Source organism: Odontesthes bonariensis, chromosome 12 (genome assembly GCF_027942865.1).
Source record: "Odontesthes bonariensis isolate fOdoBon6 chromosome 12, fOdoBon6.hap1, whole genome shotgun sequence".
In the NCBI taxonomy this organism is placed as follows: domain Eukaryota; kingdom Metazoa; phylum Chordata; class Actinopteri; order Atheriniformes; family Atherinopsidae; genus Odontesthes; species Odontesthes bonariensis.
Window position 1 is genome coordinate 23,529,365 of NC_134517.1, and position 14,521 is coordinate 23,543,885.

General features: G+C 42.9%; 2 protein-coding genes across 2 annotated transcripts in view; both read right to left on the reverse strand.

Annotated features, from left to right (window-relative positions):
* Window positions 1-295: 295 nt before the first annotated feature.
* pttg1ipb (PTTG1 interacting protein b) lies at window positions 296-5,885 on the reverse strand. The gene is made up of 9 exons (XM_075478527.1): window positions 5,866-5,885; window positions 4,615-4,673; window positions 3,756-3,885; window positions 3,410-3,494; window positions 3,197-3,305; window positions 2,583-2,688; window positions 1,871-1,936; window positions 1,440-1,486; window positions 296-989 (listed from the first exon to the last, which is right to left on the reverse strand). The coding sequence occupies exons 1-9, from the start codon at window positions 5,883-5,885 to the stop codon at window positions 946-948; spliced, it is 666 nt and encodes a 221-aa protein (XP_075334642.1). The 3' UTR covers window positions 296-945.
* The window catches only part of myo10l3 (myosin X, like 3), a 54,340-nt gene continuing 44,975 nt past the window's right edge, over window positions 5,157-14,521 (reverse strand). The window contains exons 25-41 of the mRNA XM_075479778.1: window positions 13,644-14,468; window positions 12,749-12,872; window positions 12,217-12,460; window positions 12,026-12,121; window positions 11,722-11,815; window positions 11,399-11,454; window positions 11,132-11,274; window positions 10,736-10,930; window positions 10,399-10,556; window positions 9,836-9,959; window positions 8,680-8,977; window positions 8,373-8,580; window positions 8,102-8,238; window positions 7,779-7,902; window positions 7,235-7,690; window positions 6,375-6,566; window positions 5,157-6,247 (exon numbers count right to left, since the gene is read on the reverse strand). Of these exons, the coding sequence (XP_075335893.1) occupies window positions 6,143-6,247; window positions 6,375-6,566; window positions 7,235-7,690; window positions 7,779-7,902; window positions 8,102-8,238; window positions 8,373-8,580; window positions 8,680-8,977; window positions 9,836-9,959; window positions 10,399-10,556; window positions 10,736-10,930; window positions 11,132-11,274; window positions 11,399-11,454; window positions 11,722-11,815; window positions 12,026-12,121; window positions 12,217-12,460; window positions 12,749-12,872; window positions 13,644-14,468 (3,579 nt within the window). The 3' untranslated portion in view covers window positions 5,157-6,142. The remainder of the gene's footprint in view (window positions 6,248-6,374; window positions 6,567-7,234; window positions 7,691-7,778; window positions 7,903-8,101; window positions 8,239-8,372; window positions 8,581-8,679; window positions 8,978-9,835; window positions 9,960-10,398; window positions 10,557-10,735; window positions 10,931-11,131; window positions 11,275-11,398; window positions 11,455-11,721; window positions 11,816-12,025; window positions 12,122-12,216; window positions 12,461-12,748; window positions 12,873-13,643; window positions 14,469-14,521) is intronic.

Here is a 14,521-nt window from a genome sequence, read left to right on the forward strand (position 1 = left end):
CAGGATTAGGTGGCAGATTTAGGAAAGGTTTATTCTTATGAATGCATTTAATTTACTATGTGTGTATAGGTCAGAAACGTACCAATTGTGGTTTGTGTATATTTTTTAAAATCAACAGCTAAGCTGATGATGTGGAAGCAGAGTGCAGGTCTGGAGAAGTTGTGCATTTGGAAAATAAGTAAGGATTAAAAGGTGAAGTTAGTTTTGGTTTGTCTTTGGGATTTTTTTGTCTCCTAAAATAAAGTCACACATGTAAAATCCCAAATGGTAAAAAACAAAACAAGAATTCTGCATAGAATTTTCAAATCTAAGATTACGATCTGTTTTTATTGGCTGCACAGATATCTGACGGTTCATGTGCAATTCAAGAACACGCAAATGTTTCATCCAAAGTTGTGTAACTAAAACTGATTTTCATGGGGGGAAAAAAAACAAATAAAATGTTGTAAGAACTTTCTAAAGGGAAAAAAGTTGAACTTTCAACATGACTGACAGCAAAACAGTATTGCTAATGCAAAATGAAAGCAAACTTGCAAGTTAAAAAAAAAAAGAAACCCGGTAAGAATTTAATGGGCTTTGGACTTTGTTACATGTTACAGTACTGCATGTTGTGCAAAATACCACAGGAACATTTGCCTCTCGGTGGATCACAACATGTGTTTCACATGTTCTTCTTTACAACTAGTTTCCTTTAAGGATAGAAAACCATGTTAGCTCAACAATCACTTAAATTCAAATCAAGAAATTAAAACGATTAATCTTTCATTTCTACAGAGAGCAGCATTTACACATAAAGTACAAACATTAGATAATGGAAATGTTTTTCAAAATGTGGTCACACTCAAATCAATCCAGATCATCACAGTTTATCGTAAGATACTTGTAGATGGTATCCCGTTATTACTGGCATCAAAAGATCATGTTAAGGAATCACTGAGATTCTTCTTAGTGATCGTCCATACGGGCGTATGGATTATCCTTTGCCACACCTGGAAAGAACAATTGAGAAGAAATGGTAAGTAGGAATAAGAACTAGGAAAAAAAAATAAAAAAATCGTTGTTTTGATAGTCGAATACTTTAAAATGTGTTAGAGAAAAATGTTTTTTCCTGGTCTATCAGGTACATAAAATGCAACTTTTCTCCAGTAGATGGCACTATATGATCAGCTTTATGTTTTTTTTTTCCTTCTTTCTTTTGCTTTACAAACTTCTTTTACATAGTTTTTTTTTTAAATTTATTCCTTCTTCTACTCACATTTTATTCTTCTTGCTCTATCCACCAAATGAATTGATAGTTTTTCCCTTTTTTTTACTATTGGCGCACTGCATGAGTGAAAAAGTGAAAGAGTGAAAATAATAAACACATCCCTTTTTGATATCTCAGAATTACATTTATTTGACTGCACATTAAACCTCTCATTCACGAGACGCGGTCTCACCGTATTTCTGTCTGATTTCATCATGCCTCAGCTGCATCTCCGTTCTCCTGAGAAGAAGAAACAAAGACAAGTTGTTAGAGAACGCTGACGGCACCCATGCCGATTGTGTATGAATAATGAGCGAGGAATCAAGACAAAGTGCTGCTTTGATGCGTTCCTGTATCCGTGAAGTTCCAACTGAAAAGTTTAACTCAACAAAAGGGGCGTGTACTTTAAATACCTGAATAGGTCTAAATATGTTAATCCAGGACAAACGATACATACTTAATAATCAACCAACATGCTGTTGAGTACAGTCAAAATTATACCCCCCCCCCCCCTCCTCTCCCCACCTGTGTCTGATGAGGATTGTTGCTACGACAGAGAAACATTTATGGGGAATAGATGGTTTAATCGTGCTTTCACGAGACACCTACTCAACAGACATTCACCTCGTTTTCTGACGAGCCTTCCTCGCTCGAGTTTGTCGCGCCACCTGCGCATCTTCACTCTTGTTCCTACAACAACAACAAAAAAAAGGTCACATATTTACATTGGAATTAGAGACAAACTTTGCATTGCTTCTGGAGTAACCCACTAAGTTACTCCAATGCAACATTTTGCGTGTGCAGTGTATCCCTTCCGGGCGTTTAATTCCTTTTCGCATCACATGATATCACATGACATCGTTAAAGACTTTAATGATTGTTTTTTCTTTTTTTTTGTTGGATAATAAAGCAAAGGCTGTTTTTTTTTTGTTTTTTTTAACACTGTAAGCTAAATGTCTATGCTCTTCAGTACTTTCAGGTTATTCAGAAAACCCTCAGGTTCAAAGATGGTACTTTCAAGCCCTGTTCAGGTTTCAGAATGCTTTCTTAAAAGACACTTCAGGTCTCAAGATGGTAAAATATTTGGCTGAATGCAGACACAATAAGTTAAATTCTCCTCCACAGTCTTCGGTATTATACGAGGCTTACGCATATAATCGACAGGCGGAGAAAGTTCTTTACAGAGCTAAACTCTTAACAGTCCTTTGGAGATAGCGGTATCAGCCTGCTCTTACAGAATAACAACCCATTGTGTCCCACTCCTCCCTCCAAACCACCCCTCCTCCTCCGTTAAGCCACATTTCACCGTCAGAGCCTCTTGTGACTCAAAGCTTACCCGATTCTTTCACACTTGCAGCAGCAGCAGAAGCAGCAGACAAGAACAGCAAGGAGGACGATCCCGGCCAGAACTGACATTGTGATGATCAATATCTGAAAATTAACTAGAAAACCGAGACAGATAAAAGGTGAACACTTGATCAAAAATCGCAAGCAGCCAGGATGCAAAAATCCTATCATCTCAATCAGAAAGAAATGGTTTGAATCCTGTTTGTTAGACTGTTGGTTATTGTTTGTCTGTGGCCAATTACCCAACTAACAAAAGACTCTTTGGAACATCTGACATAGTACACATAATTACCATGGATCTACATTACTGATTCTATTCATAATCATTTGAGCTTTTAAAATGTCCCATAACAATTTGCAGGTAATGTCTTCAAATAGACCTTTTTTCTGCAACCCACAGTCCAAGCCTCTACTACAAAATTAAAAAAAGGCAGACAAGCACCAGACCAGTGACCAGAGTATTTTGGCATAATGTATACATTGACATAATACTTTATTTAGGACAGTTACTTTTGCCCTATGCTCTCACCCCATTAAAGAAACCGCATGCACGGTACAGTATATCCAGATTTGGCATCGCTGATTATCTTTTGCCAGTCTTACCCCAACAAACCCCCCATCGTGCATCATTCAGAGGACAAACACTGTTGGGGGGCAGGATGTTCTTCACCGGGTAGTCGATGCACTGTGCGGTGGGGATGCACCACAAACACTGCAACAAAAAGAGGGGGGAAAAAAGTGTTTTTTTTCCCTCTAGATCCATGACAACACATCACTGGTTGGAAACAGCATATGGCTGAGTTGTGGGAAACTTACTGCGACATTCTGCAGGCATTCAGCACAGCTGGTGTTGGATTTCAGAGAACAAGGAACTGAAACAGATGTGGAATGAAGAATGTAACTTTATGACGAATTCTTAAATGTAGCTACCCAGCTATCACTGTCTTCTGAGTTTACAAAGAGTGAGAAGACACATGACAATAACGTGGCTGATGTTGGTTGGTTTATTAGGGGGGAATATGACCAATTCAAGAGGCTAACAGGCGAAGCCCGAGTCGAGATTGATTATATTTGCTTCTTTGGTTACTGCTGTTGTCATGTGACAAACCCCTGACCCGACTGTTGCCGCTTGAAACAAAGCACAACAGCGCAGAAAACTTACCCGGAGCTGGAGAAGGAGTCGGTGTCTGCGCTTCTGCTGCGGAAATGAGAGCCCAGCACGAAAATAGAGCAAGGAAAGATGCGGGAGATGTGAAAAGCCTGGCCATGGTGGTACGGGCGAGGACCCTCAACTGCGTGGAGAAAAGGTTTGAGAGGAGTCAAACCGAGGGCTGGACCTCGGGTTTACGCGGGGGTGACGTCACGAACTCCTGACGCTGGTGTCATGGAACGGCTGCGGAGTGATACATCTCAGCGATGATAAAAACAGAAAACAAAAGGCTACACTCATACAGCACTGAGATGGTATTCCGACCACTTCACTGCATTATAAAAGCAGATATCAGTCGTAGCCTGTTGTTTTCACCGCACCAGGGACTTGAAAATGTTAGTCATTTGACACATTCTGACCAATAACACTAAATACCATTTTCAGACTTCAGTTACTCAGTAGAATGGATATACTCCGCGTGCATCTTCATACGGAACTACTCTATACAAGTGTTGTAGCTTACTTTATGACTATGACTTCAGACACAAATAAGCCCTTCATATGAGATGAGTGGAAAACAAAGCAAATAATTCATTTCATACTCAATTAGATTTTTTTTCTTCCCTTTTCTTAATATCGTCCAGAAAATAACCAAATAAAGAAATGTTGACATAGACACTTAGAAGCACTGCTATTGGCTCAAAAATCAAACATTTTTTTGTGGTGAAATAGAAAACACAATAAAAGATGAGATCACACCAAACAGCTTTTTGAAATACAATAATTTATTAAAGCATTTTTAAATTCTGATATAAAACATTTTCTGATTTTTTTCGTCTTCTTCAAAACAGTCGGGAAATCTCAGAAATACAGTCATCATCAGTGGCAAGATCAGTCTCTGGTGTGGCCGCCGGCAGCTGACCAGAGCGCCTAGGGGACAATGATTGGAGAGCAATGGAAGACAGTGAAATAATGTGAGGTAAATACTAAGCTCATTATGCTGAAATCATATTATCCAAATGAAGAGCTATACTGTAAGTTGGGCGAAATAGGCTCCTTTGTCTACATTTATGCTGACCCAACAGGGGAGAGCCCATCCTCTGGTCAGTGAGGCTGAGGGCAACACACTTCTGGCTCTTTTTTTTTTCTTCTTTTTTTTCTTTTTTTAAACTTTTGCTGTTTCTAACAGTCACAGAAGATCAGAAACACGGCACAAAATGGAGATAATCAAAAGCAAGTTATGGACAACTGGTTTATCTTTGACTGTGTCCCTAAATGCCACAAATAAGACAAAAACTAACAAACCAGCATCTGCGCGTTTCAAGCACACGCTTCGTTTCTCTGTTCTTATTCTCTCAAATGCATTGGCTTCTTTTAAAAATAAATGTCCACCTGGCTGTTGACATTGGTAAAGGAAGACCCACATATGTTCTTAAACATCCTTAAACATACGTTTTGGCTAATTTTAAAAGACATCCACTCAGCTCACACATAAAATCAGCCCAACACAGAGTACTTGTTCTGGGAAAGAAGCACAAATACTCGGACTGATTTTAAATAATCAATACCTTGACATAAGGGTGTATAGATATTACATCTCCAGTGATGCAGTGAATTATCTCATCGAATTTCCTTACTTGCTGCATTTCGTTCACTTATAGGAAAAACGTTTTCTCCGTTCGTGTTAGAGACGTGCTTCTCTGGCACACATTGGAAATAACCACACACCATGTTTATATTCATCTCCCGCAAGGCCACAATTTCTCTCCAAGAAGATAGAATGTTCAAAATAAGGCAAGATAGGGGACCGTTTTTTCAGCAATAACCTGAGGGAATCTCCATTCGGGAGAACATTCATTACACTGAGCCTCAACGTTCTACAGACAAAAGGAAAAACACTTAAATAAAGGTGCCAACTCAGTCAGTGTGTTTTTGCCACGGCAACACATTCATTTAGATTCTGTGACGCTGGAGAGAATTTTTTTTTTAAACTTTGGAAATTTTGATGCAAACGGGTTTCAGAGTGCGTACGCTCTGTTAGCCTTCTCCTGACTTTGAAACAAAATCTTGTGAAGATACCTGAATTTCTTTTTAAGTTAGATGTGGGAAAGGACCAGTGTACGTGTAGAGAGCGGGGGACATGTTTGGAGACTGCACGGAGGGGAGCAACACGTGGGAGATTTACCGATGCTCTGGATGGACACACAACTGTGTGTATTTTTCAAAGTTTGTCTCTCTGAATAAACATTGTCCGTGTTGCTATGCAGCTCAAGTCAAAACCTTCGACACACAATCTCAGCTCAAGTCATATGTTCTTCTTCGCGTCTCCGTCTCCTCTCCACGCGAGTTATGAGCCAGGTGCATAGTCGCAGAGCAGGTGTTGTTTCCTGTCCAGTGAATCACCTGATCCAGTTGGTTCCGTAACTGGAAACTGACTTCACGCTGCAGCGCTTCTTCACGATCATGTTTATGTAGGCTTTCATGATCTTCGTGATCTCTCCGACCTTCCAATGAACAGATTAGAAAAAGGGGAAACATTGAGAAGAGTGTATGAAAAATAAAGACTTGAGAAAGAGAAAAAAACGTTTTTTTCCTGCAACAAATATTTAAAAGAATATAAGATAAGTCTACCTGTGGTGTCTCAAAGAACATTTCCCTCTCGTCCACTGTGATCTTGTAAGTGCAGGGCTGTGGAGCACCAAAGAAGATGATGTGCTCGTATGGGAAGGTCTCCAAAGGCTTTGGCTCTCCTCTCTTATAGACGGACACATTCTCAGCGCTCACACTCAACCAGAGATCATGTGGGAATCCTCCCTCTTTGCACTGTAAAAACACAAACATGTGACTCTCACGGGCTGATCCTGAACTTGTAAATTAGATTGCACCAACTCATTTTATGACTGGGGTTGGGCAGTACGTTTTTTGGCGTCACTTGGCAAAAATTCCTTAATAGCCGGTTGCATATCATGTAGTCTGAGAGGAAAGTATACTTATTGCTCTGTTCTCAGGCAGAAGAAAATGTAACCCAAGACACTTTGGCCATTCTTTTCTGACCAGATCGGTTTTTAGTTTATATCATGAAACGTGAATGTCCAAGTGTGGTATGATGAGAGGGGCCTAGGACAGTGATGGATAAAGGAAGCTCTACTGGTAGAGAGGTTCCCAGGGACACTTAAATATTTGGTGGTATAAGAATCCAGCCCCTGATAATTAGGAAAGAATTCCGCAAAATGACACAAAAACCTTCCTGTTTTGTTACTTTTCCACATTTCTGCGTGTCAATATGACAAAACAAATCTGTACTGGCTATTAATAACATTCAAAAACTGCAGCAAACCAAGTCAGTTTTCTCCTCACATTAAAGTTAGTGCAGCGGGTTACACACAGGAATGCAAGATCAAATATTTGTTAAAAAAAAAGGAGCCCATATGACTACTTCTGGTAACAATAAAACCAATCCGACGTCGTGATTAAAGCCTCAGCGAACATACCTCAACATCAAACAGTGTGGATCCGTATCCAGGCCACTCCTTGATGATGGTCATGTATTTGAGCATGGCCTGGTGCTGGTCCAGACCTTTGAGGCGGGACCACTTCTCCACAATGCTGGCCCGGGTGGCAGACATCTCCTCCTTTATCCACATCTCCAGCATCTGCTCCTCCTCCATACGCTGCTTCTTCATGGAGCCCGTCTTCAGCCCCCGGCGCAGCGTGCCATCCAGGAAGCTGGTTCTCCGACGCTCAAGAGTTTGGCCCGACCCCGAGGGCCCACCCACCTTGGTAAACTGCAGGATACGACTGCGCAAGCGGCCCACGGGGTAGACGTTCTCCAGGCTCCATGTGCCCCGCACTTTGTCTCCATACAGGAACTGCAGACGCAGAGAAGCGAGGTGCTGCAGGGTCTCTTCACGCGCAGGAAAGTGGCCCCGCGTCAAACTTTCATGGGCCTGAGGAAGAGCAAAAAAAAACAATCAACACCTAGAATACATGTAACAAAGACTCTCAATAAAATGGAGCGCAGTCATATAAACATACCTGCTCAAACATGAACGCAAACTCCACCCCTTCCTTTGGCATGCTTTCCACATCCAAGAAACAGTAGAGTTTGAAATACAGTTTCCATTGGCCTTCATCCCCCGCTTCCTCACTGCCAGCCAGTCTGGTGAGGAAAGCCATAAATCTGTCACTTACACATCTGTCTCTGTCTAATCTTATTACAGTATCTTATATCTTGTCATCATCACCTCCAGAACACAATTTTCTCTGTAACTCATAGGATATCAAAATCCTAACTGAGATCAGGGGGAAAAAATGGATTAAATAATACATTATCTGGTGAAAAACAAAGTCAAACATACCTTTCAAATTTCGCCAGAACATCAGCCACGAGTACCCTGCTTTCCACAGCTTTGTCGACAGTGTTGTTGTGTTCAAAGAGCGCAAACATGTTCCTGCTGTCCTCCATTGCCAGACCTCTGATCAGCTTTTCCACCACCTCAATTAAGAAAGGTTGAATTACAACCACATGCTAAGTATGTACTAATAGGTTTTTTTTTTTCTCTTGCCAGACCAAAAAATGTATCCATAAAAGATAAATAGCTTCTGTAGCAGTGACTACAGCTCGCTTACCTCTCCAGCTGTGGTGTGAGAGTTAATGGAGATCTTGCAGGAGCCTCCCCCGTGGCAGTAGACTGTGGTGGTCATTTCCTGTCTGGTAAGCAGCGCCATGATTTCCTCTTGGGAAGGAACAAACTCCCTGGCTTTGGTCTTCTTAAGAGACTCCCCAATGAAATGGGCAAACATTTCAATTTCTGTTCCGGGGAATAGCTCCTTAATTCTGAGAGAAACCCACAGACAGAACATCCGTTTCAACCAACTGTTAGTCTTTCACCAGCCACAGATTGCTGGGATTCGCTGCATCCAAACATGTGCGTACCTTTTCAGGTGAAACTTGAGGTAGCGCAGGATGCCTCGGCTGGGCAGGAAGGTGCAGCTCATGCAGGTCAGGAGGTGCCAGTGAGCGCGATTGGCAGGACTGTTAGGATGCGGGACGTGATTGGTTTGTTTGATCAGCTGACAGTAAACCTCATCCCTTAATGGCCTCAAGTCTTGACACGTCTGCAGGATTCCCTGGATGATTGGCACTGGGTCTGACACAGCCTCCATCTCCTGCAGCGAGTTGAAAATCTTCACAGCCTCATCCTGCAGGCTGGTATAACCCTTTTCCTTTTGCACTGAAAGAAATTGAGAGGGCTAGAATTAATAATCAAGACTGGTACCTACTTGCCCCGCGTAATTACATCGGAGCCTTTTGATATCCAAATCACTTTGGCAGTTATTCTATCACACTCCGCTACATGATGAAGGAAAATTGAAATGGTTTGTGTGGCCCTGTGATGGACTGGCGATCTGTCCATGGTGTACCCGGCCTCTCGCCCAATGACAGGTAGGATAGGCTCCAGCCCCCTGCGACCCTAAATTGGATTAAGCGTGTATAGAAAACGAATGGATTGATAAATTGAAAATGTAAAGTATAAAGTGAGAAGGCTCTGAGAAAGTGAGAATTGTGCTGTGGACGGATCAAAAATGACAGCCGTTTCTGAAACTCGTGGATCATTCGAGAGTGAGCACACAGCTTGCTTTCAGCTGCAGCTCAAAAGCCAGTTGCCGAGATATTATCGGGGCGCTTTCGGTCAGACAGTGGAGGTAACCTGCACTTCTGTGAAGGCACCATTAATGCTGAACATATGCAGCCCTCCAAACAATGATGTTTTCCAGGGAAGCCAATTCCAGACCGCATTCTGCACACAGCACAACAGCATAACTCCATTTGCCCGTACAGATATTGCCTGAATTACAGACCTGTCATGTAATGAAACATTTACTGCATTATTACACAAAAAAATAAGACAAACGAGTTCCCGGAATCGGTTAAAAAGTGACGAAACGCAGCGGTAAAAAGTATCCGTTCTTTAGCTGGGGACCATATTTTTTTTGGAAAAACATTTATTTTGTATCGTCGTTCTTTTTCAAAGGGATTTAGTTTACCAATCTAGTACCCCCAAAGTGGGGCCACAGGACAGAATACTCACAGTGAACACTGACGTCTCCATAAGGCAGAGGTAGAAGAGGGGAGTGCAAAGGATGCTGGGTGTATCGCAGGATGGGATTCCTCCAGTACGTCTGCTCCACAGCCTCCACATTCAAACTGCTCTCCTGGACACACACAGAGGAGAAGATTAGGCTCTTTTTTTTTTTCTTTTTTTTTGTCCCTTTTCTTTTTAAGTATTTGCCAATTGTTTCTTTCGCAGGCTGTGTCTGGTAAGAAGACGTAACACAACAACTACATTACAGATGCACATTCTCACTGCAGCAAATCCAAGGAAATGACTGAATGTACAGTGAGAGAGAGTAAGATACTGGAAGAAGACCACAGCACACAGTATATGTACCTCACTTTACTACACAGTGTGTCCCTGCCAAAGGTTTGCATGACTGAAAAGAATTCAGGTTACAATAACATAAAAGCCCTTATGTTAGTGACATGTTTACATTTTATGAGACACAAGCTGCATAAAACATTAGAGCTATACAATGATACACACAGCCAGAGAGCCTGATCACAACAAAAGGGACAAACTAAAAGGTTTAATACCTTGATGTCCCTGATTAGTTGCTGTGTTGGTGTTTCAATAGGGACTTTGCTGTCTATTGCTCCCTGTATGGCGTTCGCCCACCGCATAGCTTCATTTAGCATTTTGGTGTAAAGCCGGTATGAGTGTTTTCGCCCGTGCACAATTATATTCCAGTAACCTGGGTGAAAAAAGAAAAGAAGACAACATAAATCCCACAGAACATTAAGACAACTTAAGAAATATCAAAAGGCAACCAAGAGTTAAATGGTGAAAACTATACATACAAGGAATACTGCAAAATGTGACTTATGCACACAACATATCTCCAGACACGCAGGAGCTACTAGTTAAACTGACCAGTGTCCTTAAAGATTTTCTCATCAGGCTGAACCACAGAGCAGAGGCTGTTGAGGACCAGTGTTCCCAGTTTAGTGGCGCTGCGCTCTGACGACTTGTAATAGTCGAGGGAGTTGGTTGTGAGAACAAACCAGCGCTTCTTCAGCTTCAGAGACGTGCTCTTGGATCCCGACTTTATCTCTTTATGCAGCCAGCCTGTGGATAAAACGACGTGTCATTCCTAACTGAAAAAGATTGTCCCAGGACTGAATTGTTTTCCATATTTTTCGTACAGCATGTTGTATAACTATTTACTTTCAACATTGTCTCTATGAAATGTTACTAATACCCATGTAAGTGTATAAATCAAGTCAATATCACCTGTAAAGAGCTCAGAGTGTGTCTCAGCTGACTGACCTCTAACTAGAAACTCCTGCCCATCAATCCTGCTGTCTCCTTTTGACTTCTGCAGCAGGCCTATCCAGTGGTGCATCTCTTCAGGTGTGTCTGTATTGCAGTGGATCACTCGGTTGGCCGTAATGATCACAAAGGAGTTTGGCCTGGAAACAAAAAACATCACATACCGGTAGGTTGTTTTTTTCCCCCGTCTTTACACACATATATCCTGTCAGACCAAAGAATGTAACAATCACACAGCGATTAGGATTAATGGGTATTCCTCACCTGTCTGGGTTGTCCGATGCACAAACAGAATCAATCAAACCCACATCTAGCGTCCCCTGGAAAGAGAAAGAGAAGGTGTGAGTAGCTGCAAAATGTTGCACACATTTGCCTGCAAATATGAGCAAAGAGCGTAAACCATAAGTGAAAAGATGCAGGCCAGAGATAGAAAAGTCTGTACAGCCGAGATGAGCTGTAGATTCACATTCTTAAGGAAAAATGACTATAGAACCCAAAAACTGAATCAGATACATGTTTCTTCACTACGGCTGAAAAATGGAGCCGAGGCTGGGGCCAAGGCAGCAGAGAGGTACAACCGCACTAACCACGGCATTCTTTGGGTTGGCCTGTTCGTGGTGCATCTCCATGAGCTGCTCCGGGCTGGCGCTGTGGACCCGACTCAGCACATTGAACCAACCACTGCATGGGTCAGAGGGAGTTCAGAAAGTACAAGTCAGCAAACATGTAATTGAAAATTACACCGTGAACTTCCTCTGGCAACCACAAGGGGGAACTTCATTCCTACACATCACTTACACAGGAGACGAGGACATGTGAAACACTGCTCGTAGGACAGCTGCAGTGAGTTGGACAGGAATATAGGGTATAATAATCTAGGGTATAATGTACCTGGCATCCTCAGGGGACTCTGCATAGATGTGATAGGTCCTCTCCTCTGTTACAATGTTCAGTGCATTTTCTTTCTCGTGATTGTCCAATATCTCCCTGAATAAGGACCCAAAGTGAATCTATTATAAGTGGACAATTCCATTAAAAATGTATTCAATTAAAACTAATCTGAAAGACCTAGAGCATCTTACTTGGCTGTACGGATATCAATGGTTCCTTTCAGCTTCTCTTCGCTGTCGTTCTCAAAGTACATGAGTTTCGACTCGCGCAGAACGAACCAGCGCATCTTCCAGTTGCGTCGAGACAAAGTGGACATTCCTCCTCCTTTCTTGTAGAGCCAGCCGGATTTCAGGGAGTCCTGCTTCGCCCTGAACCACATGAAGGTCTCGTCTTTGAGCACGCACCAGCGGCGCCGCCACGGGATCATCAGTCCACCTGAGAGAAGGACGGGCGCAGAAAGTGGAGGCAGGGGGAAAGGAAGTTAGTTTACTTGTGTGAAATTTCATATTGTGAGAAGATGTAAAAAAGAAAAAAAAAAGGACACATTGATGCTTCAATAAACCTAATTATGAAACTCAAACAATGATAAGATACAATTCAAGCAAAAGAACTGCAATAGGGCATGCAAGACATTTCTAAAGCAAGTTGAACATACAAGCCGTGCTCAGCTGTGCATAAGTCACTCGCATGCCTGCTGGGCAGTGATTTGGTACAGCTACTCACTCTTCATGTAAAGGTAGCCATGGAAGTATGGGGGCCCACTCCCATTCAGCAGATTCACTCTCCCATTAGAAACCTCCTCATCTGTGTCCACATAGCCATCGTTATCCTCGTCACTATCGATGAACTTAAACAAACACGAAAGCACCGTGAGGATCCTGCGCTGGAACTTTTCAGCAGTCACTTTAAATGCAGTGATAATAATAACAGGAACAAAAGCTGGTTCTTTTAAAAGCAATTCAACTCAGCAACTCGTGTAAGCAAATGCTATTTTGCAATAATCGGTGCCCAAATTCTGTCTGACCTCATTGCCAATCATACTTAAAACGAGTCCATACACACCCACACGGACACACAGATTGGCGCATGCCAACACATACACCATCTTTCTTTCCCGCTGACATTTTGCTGATCTGACAGTGTTGGGTCTGAGCTCTCTGCTCGACTTGCAGTATCCATATTCCGATGCTCATCACCAAAGCCAAAACAAATAATTACAACACTGTTATTCAGATGTGAGCTGGACATTGTGATGATGCATATTCTGACTGACTATGCAGTCCAGCACCATCTGTCTAGAGGTAATTGTGTGGGAGACATAATACACGCGGGAGAAAATTTAGGTGTGCAAGTGTGTTTGAGAACAGTGGATAATTTGATTCTTCCATTTTATTCAGGTCAAAGTCAGAAATAAAATCTTTCAAAGTTCATCTGTAATGCATTTTAAATTCTCAGTAAACGCAGCTACATTTCTCAAAGGGGACACAGTTAACTGACTCTACTCCCACTGGACCTCAGATGTTGCAAACCTTGACCCATTTGGACAGTATTATGGTAAGAGAGTGCAACTTTGAACAGCTCAACGGAATTGCAAAGTAACTCTTAGCTTATTTCTCACCGAGTCTGAGCTGCCTCTGAAGGAGTCCAGGCTGTTTTGGGTGCAAGAGGATCTTCCCAGCACCTCGTCATCTGTGATATGGCCGTCGATAGTGCTAGCGCCCGAACTCCCATGAGCCTCCTCAAACTCGTCCTGGTCATAGTCCGACTCTGCATCCGGTAGGTTTGTGTGGGATGGCTCTTCTTTCACGGGCTCAAAGTCTGATACTCGGCTGGTTCTCTGGCATGGCCGCCTTTCTCCATTAGTTACCACGGGATGAAGAGGCTGGCAAGTTTGGGAGTCTGTTAGAGGCGGGGCACGACTGAGTCCATTGGGGGTAACTGGGGTGAGCTTTGCCGTTGCAGGAGAAGCAGCTGAGGATGGGGAGACCATTAGTCCCTCTGCAAAGGCAGGTGGAGGAGGGGGAATACTTTGAAATATTTCCGTGTCGAGAGGAACTGAAGCCGGGGGAGGGAAATCGGGTAAAGGGATGCACTCTTCATCAGCATGGAAACCCTCATCCACCTCCTCCTCAGCCAGAGGAGCTGTAGATTCTGTTGGGTCGTGGAGGTTCTCCTCACTGGACAGCGATGGCTCTAAACCACCAAAGTCCAGCAGCTCAAGGAACTCTGTAGCCACGCGGGAAGCCTCCTTTTCCAGCCTGTAGATCTCAGCATCCCTCATTTGGCGCAGCTCCTCGTGGGAGACGTCCCCGAGGAGGGACACACCGTCCTCCTGCTGCTTCTGCAGACGCTCGATCTCCCTCTCGAGTCGAAGGATCTCCTCCATCTGACGACTCTCCTCCTCAGAGGTGTGGCTGTTTGACAGAGTCTGGGACAGCTCCTTCTGTTGACAAAAGGAATTGCATGAATGAAAGAGACCAAACTTTTTCAGTCAGC

Bases quoted from the DNA above. Each gene is read 5' to 3' on its own strand.
- pttg1ipb (XM_075478527.1), bottom strand. From the start codon at position 5,885: ATGTCCCCCGCTCTCTACAC. The intron at 1,937-2,582 runs GTAAGCTTTGAG...TTGTTGTTGTAG, and splicing joins TGCAAGTGTGAAAGAATCGG to GAACAAGAGTGAAGATGCGC. The intron at 990-1,439 runs GTGAGACCGCGT...TGTTCTTTCCAG, and splicing joins TGAAATCAGACAGAAATACG to GTGTGGCAAAGGATAATCCA.